The sequence below is a fragment of the Anarrhichthys ocellatus genome, unplaced genomic scaffold, assembly GCF_004355925.1.
Source record: "Anarrhichthys ocellatus isolate YVR2014 unplaced genomic scaffold, GSC_Weel_1.0 scaffold39, whole genome shotgun sequence".
NCBI lineage: Eukaryota > Metazoa > Chordata > Actinopteri > Perciformes > Anarhichadidae > Anarrhichthys > Anarrhichthys ocellatus.
Window position 1 is genome coordinate 874187 of NW_022280069.1, and position 5758 is coordinate 879944.

At 48.3% G+C, this 5758-nt stretch overlaps 1 protein-coding gene across 4 annotated transcripts in view; it reads right to left on the reverse strand.

Moving 5' to 3' along the window:
• Positions 1-6: 6 nt before the first annotated feature.
• otud7b (OTU deubiquitinase 7B) overlaps positions 7-5758 on the reverse strand; it is a 10942-nt gene continuing 5190 nt past the window's right edge. For 2 of the 4 annotated variants that reach the window (XM_031867386.1, XM_031867384.1), the window contains exons 6-11: positions 5587-5693; positions 5073-5200; positions 4536-4685; positions 3685-3799; positions 2770-2848; positions 7-1873 (exon numbers count right to left, since the gene is read on the reverse strand). In XM_031867386.1, coding sequence (XP_031723246.1) covers positions 353-1873; positions 2770-2848; positions 3685-3799; positions 4536-4685; positions 5073-5200; positions 5587-5693 — 2100 coding nt within the window. In that variant the 3' untranslated portion in view covers positions 7-352. Of the gene's footprint in view, positions 1874-2769; positions 2849-3684; positions 3803-4535; positions 4686-5072; positions 5201-5586; positions 5694-5758 lie in introns of all 4 variants that reach the window. The other 2 variants (XM_031867385.1, XM_031867383.1) reach the window with 1 other exon arrangement.

Sequence of the window (5758 nt, forward strand, 5' to 3'; positions counted from 1 at the left end):
CACACACACACACACACACACACACACACACACACACACACACACACACCTTAAACGCCTGCATAAGAACCACAGCAAAATGTAACAGAAGTGCAGTTATTTAATTCTATGGTCTAACATGTGACCCCAGCAGCGAGAAACCACCCTGTTTATTCTGTAGTCGCGTCGACTCTCTGCCACTTTCTGAGGTCGTCCAATCCAACAGTAAGTGACACAGCTAAAAAAAAAAAAAGGGAGGGAGCTGGTTGTGCCTTTCTCTTGTTCATTCAGAGGCTGATCCGCCCCAGCCGTTTTTTGTTGTTTTTTTAACTGAAAAAGGCCACTTTCAAATTGGAGCCATAGCAAGGTTCCTTCAGAACCTGTGGATGGCTAGTTCTGGCTCTCTCTTCTTCAGCTCTTCCCGGTAGCAGTAGGAGCAGTAGTTGCCCGTCTCGGGGTGTCCGTAGTAGGTGCAGTTGGGTGTCCGACAGCGGCTGGACTGCAGGTTGGCCAAACCACCGGCGCTGCCCAGCGAGTAGTGTCTGACCGGGGGCTGCCCGCTCCGAGAGTCTAAGTTGGAGCGCATGTCCCGGAAGCCGTTGGTGTAACTCCCCCCCGCAGGCTCTGACCCGGGGTAGTCCGGTGGGTCGAACTCAGGGGGGTATGAGGGCACGAGGCGAGAGGGACTCAGGGAGGCGGGGCCTTGCGAGTTATTGAACTGGGGATGGGAGGGACCCTGCGTTGTGGGGCAGTGCCGGGGAAGGGTGGCGTAAGAGGGGAGGCCGGGGTAGGAGGTCGCCGGGGAGCCGCCGGCTAGCTGGCGCCGGGTATCCATGTAGCCGTGCATATGAAGGTGCTGGGTGAGGGGGGCTGCGACAGGAGTCTGGTCGATGAAGGAGGGCCGGGGGATGGGCACGACACCAGAGTACATAGAGGTGGTCAAAGGAGAGGCCTTGAGCTGGTTGAAGGAAGGTGACGAGTTCTCCGACAGCTCCTCTTTGGCCTCATAAGGCCGGTAGGTCAGCTCTGTTACGGCGACTGTCTCCTTCTTAGGTGGCTGGATGCCATTGGTGACGCCCTTCCTCTCCGCGTCACGCCGCTGCTGCTCTTGCTCAGAACGAAAGCGCTCCTCTGCGTCAGTGAGGTACCGCTGGATCATCTCCTCCTGGAAGGGCTGCCGGTTGCTGGTCGTGAGGAGGCTGGCAAAGATTAATTTCCTCTCGCCTTGCATGGCGGCTCGCAGGATGCCCAGGCTGACCTTGACGTCGGCACCGTACTTGTAGTTCTCGTTCTCAGTACTGCTCCCACCACTGCTGCTCATGCTGCTCCCGGTTCCGTTGAGGCGCTCGCTACCTGAGGAGGGGGAGCCTTTCCCAGAATCCTCTGAGGCGTGGGCTGAAGGCGAGCTATCCTTGCTGCCCTTCCTCCCCCTAAACGAGCCCTTCTTCTTCTCCACACCCTCCTGCTTGGCACCTCCAGCTGCAGCGTTCTTTCCCGTCATCAGTCCGCCCACGTTCTTCTTCAGCTTGCTGCCCAGGCTTTTGCCAAAACTGCCAAGCTTATTGGCCACAGAGTCCGCCCTCTTTTTGTCTTTATCCTTGTCCTTGTCCTTGTCCTTCTCCTTCTCCTTCTCCTTGTCCTTCTTAGTTTTGTCCTTCCCCGCTGTTCCTGTCCCCGCCCCGGCCAATCCACTGCTGGAGGAACTAGATGAGGAAGACGAGCTGTTCTTGGCCAAGGACCCACCTCCATTGACCGTTGATCCCGTTGTTGCGTCTCCGTTGCCATTGGAGCTGCTGCTGACTGACTCCTTATCCGACTCTCCGGAGTCAGGAGGCGTTCGGGCATCCTCTCCTGCTGAGGCTGTGGGAGACTCTGGCTGGGCCAGAGGCGCTTGCTGCAAGGAAACAAAAGCAGAAACACAAGCTTGTGGAAAAATACTGTCACAATGAAAAATATAACTTTCATAAGAAATGTGAAAAAAAAGGAAAGTCACATTCTGGCTAAATTCTAGCAGTACAGTACTCTAGCTGTCCCTTAGGTAATGGCGGAAAAAGGAATGTGAAAAGAGTGATTCATAGAGTTGTTTTTTGCAGACCAACGCAAAAAAAAAAAAAAAAAAAAGACTCACTTTCCAAATGCCTTTTCATATCTACAAACATGTTCTGGAAGCTCTAAAATTAACAACGCTGGATTTGGAAAAGTCATGACCTCCACGATGACGCACTATTCTCATGTCAAACAAGAAGCGGTTACAGAATGCCCAATCTTTCAACAACAATTCCACACAGCCATCCTCCGGTAGCATTTCTAATCTGAACAATCCCCTTAAATTATGGTTTAATACAGGGTTTCCTGTTTCCTGCGGCCAGTCCCTGCAGCTTAACCATCAAGCTGCTATAAACTAGTCCTTTCAGGCTCCCTGCTCTCAGCGTGTGGCACACAAGAAGAGCTTTGTCCCAGTGTTCGTGCGGTGTGACTTCATGACCTGAATGACCCAGTGTAGTTTGTTTTTAATATAGGCTTTGTACAGCAGTCAGGGGACAGCTGGTCTGATGGAGGAGGAAAATGAGAATAACCCCCGCGGTTGTATGCCTCTGCCAACCATGTCATGTTGCAGTTTACATCTAGGTCTGTCCAAAATGCCATCACGTTTCAAAAGGAGTTTGGGTAAAACCAGGTTATCCGACAAAAGTTACGGGGGATCCTGATGTCTTGAGCCGGCTTTCTAAACCTCCCTGCTGTAGAGGAGCAAACGTGGCTCTAGATGGACGCGTGGACTTTCATCTTTACCTCACAGGGCAGCGGCAGCCAGGTGACCGTCATGTAGCTGTGTAGCATCTGGAGCTTGGCCTCCAAAGAGAGAGCCACACTGGGTGAAAGAGACAGAGAGGGAAATGAGTCACAGCTTGGTGAGAGGAGACCAACACGGAGCTCCAGGAAATGTAATTAATGTTTTCGGAAGTTGATGATGTTGTCTCTAATGTTATAGCTGTTAGACAGTATTGGACAACAGTCAGGCGATAGATTATAATCCATGGTACCAGAGGAAAATGTGCAACAGATATGCAGAGGAAGGCAGCAAGAGAAACATACTACAAGAAATAACACATTTTACAGAAGAGTTTAGTGAGTTTTAAATAAGCTCAGCTGTTCTCTGGGATAATGGTGAAGATAGCTAACCTGATAGCTGCCTTTGACTATGATTCGTGTGCTGCTGCTCAACAGTCAATGGGAATTAGGCTCTGAATGGCACAGTAAATAGCAAATGCACTAACAGCATCTCGCTGTGCATTCTCGTTCTGCACTAGCCTTTTAACTCAATGACCTTTTCCAAACAATATCCTCTGCCACTTGTGTAATATCATCTCTGTCCACCATTCCATCTGCACAAGACATCCACAGTGGCATCGAGTGACGTACGTAAGGTGGACGGTTATTTTTACCCAGCTGCTATTTTGGTGCTCCTTCCCCTGTTCCATTCATAGAAGGTATTAAGAGCTAATCTTATTGTCACTGGCAACGAGTGTGCTAATCTGGAGTCAGGGGTCAATCCCTACGCACCGACACTCGGTGCTAAAGGGACAGCTGTCTGTCTATAAGGGCGTACACATCTATCATTTGCACCCTCTGACAAATACGTTTGTAAAAAGGCAAAAATAAATACGTTTGAGATGCGTAAGAGCGGTTTTTAGAAGGAGACCATACCTTGCTAGCATCACGTTGTCTGTGTCATCCTTGCCCCACTCCCAATCTTTCCCAGGATCCACAGCAAAGTGCAGAGGCAGCATTTTGTGCTCCGAGTCAGTGAGAGGGATCACAACTGCTGGTAGAGATTGGATGGGGGGGAGAAAAGTATTCTTAGAAAAACAGCAGATAAAGCGTTTGGATCCAGCCCTCTGGATTGTCTGCAGACCGAAATACTTCTGAGTGCAATAAATTCTTTCACTTTCTATTTTAGCATTTAGTCTGCGGCGTGTGACCAATGTTGTCTTTGGATATTTTTAGACTGGTAAACAATTCATTGTCTGGGCAATGTCTTGACTTTTGAGGATACACTTGTATGTCATGCACAAACTTACTACTGGTGGAAACGTAAGAAACAGCACTTAGACCGACAGTCATTTGGAGTATATTACATTGCAAGAAAGTATTATTTTTTTTAACGACAAATCTGTGACTTTATCGGTCGAACTTTCATCAAAAATATCATTCAACTTAAACACTGGAAGGTCATTTGCTTGCTTGGTGTTGAGCTGGAGAGATCACTGGATATACCCAAAAGCCCAAAGGCTATTAGTCACCATTCTTAAATAAACCACTGAGGTCAATATTATAAAAAGACTGACCCACCAAGCAAAGGCACCGAGCTGTAAAGAGGGTTCAAGTGCAATGTAAAGTCAGAAAACTCTACTTCTAAACCTTACGCACAGGAGGAATTTATGTAAAAGTGTTACACCCACATTGATGATTTCAAATGTCAACAGCTTACTAGGAGGCTGCAAAAAAACAACAACAATATTGAGATGTTGATGAAGACGAATGCTGCAGAGCATTACCTTGGTCTTTGGAACTGTCCCTCTGCTCCATGGAGACCAGGGCAGAGAAGTGCGCCTGGTCGTATGCCAGGACCAGGGGCGAGCGATGGCACTTGGCAGCTGGCACTTCCAGCGGTAGGTAGATGCCTCCGAACGGGATGGGAGCAAAGGCTGGGGAAGAATATCAAGGACATTAAACATAAAAAAAAAAAAAAAAAAAAAAAAAAGACGACCTCAGCACTGTTTCCTGGCGATACGGCACACCGGGAGGATTTGAGCCAATTTTTTTAAATGAGCCTTCCCCCTCTATCAATAAATCAAACCTGTACTTCACTTGTTGGAGGTTTATTTATATCTACTTTTCAAGTTTCAGACAAATTACGAGTGTGTTACGAGTTCATATTGTTGGTTTTACCCTGCTTCAGATAACAGATGGGTGGTGTTTACATCATTGGCCAATCAATAGCCACTGACAACTTCATCAAAACTTTTTTATTTAAAATTCTAGGTACAATGAGGATGAGTTATATGATAAAAAATGTACTTGGGCATATTTACCCTCTCCTCCAGAGTCCCTCAGCATGGTGTCGGCCACCACCACTATGGGTCTCCTGAGGACGTGGGCCAAGACAAAGACGTGAAACTCCTCCAAACTCTCGTACACCGGTTCGTCTGAGGACTCCGCCCTGAAGACAACAGAGACGCAGTTGTTTATACTGCCGCAAAACCAGACATAATCAAAGTTTGGGTGGATTGTAATGGATTCCTTATGACTAATAACAACAAAAGAACGTAAACGGGAGACTTGTTGGTGGGCCACAAACTCAAAATTCGTGAACGTATGAAGACGAAACCACCCTGAAACTAAGAGTTGGTATTGTGGAGCGCTGTCAGTATGTCTAACCCTTTGAACTTAGGCCCCGTTACAATAAACAGCAGATTGACTGAAATGAGGGCCAGCCACTCAGTTGTGACTGTGAGCGGCGTTGTTTTGTTCATGAATAAAAACATGAGTGTGTGACTAAGTGTGCGTTGGGCTAACAGTCCCTGCATTGTCCGGGCCAGACCTTACCCGTTGGTGCCGTTGGTGCTGTAGTGTATTCTGGGCTCACTGGAGGCGAGCTTCAACAGTTCATTCCACTCTTTCTGCCACTCCTCCTCCGTGTACACCAGACCGGACTGAGGAGAAAAGGAAGGACACACACACACACACACACACACACACACACACACACACACACACA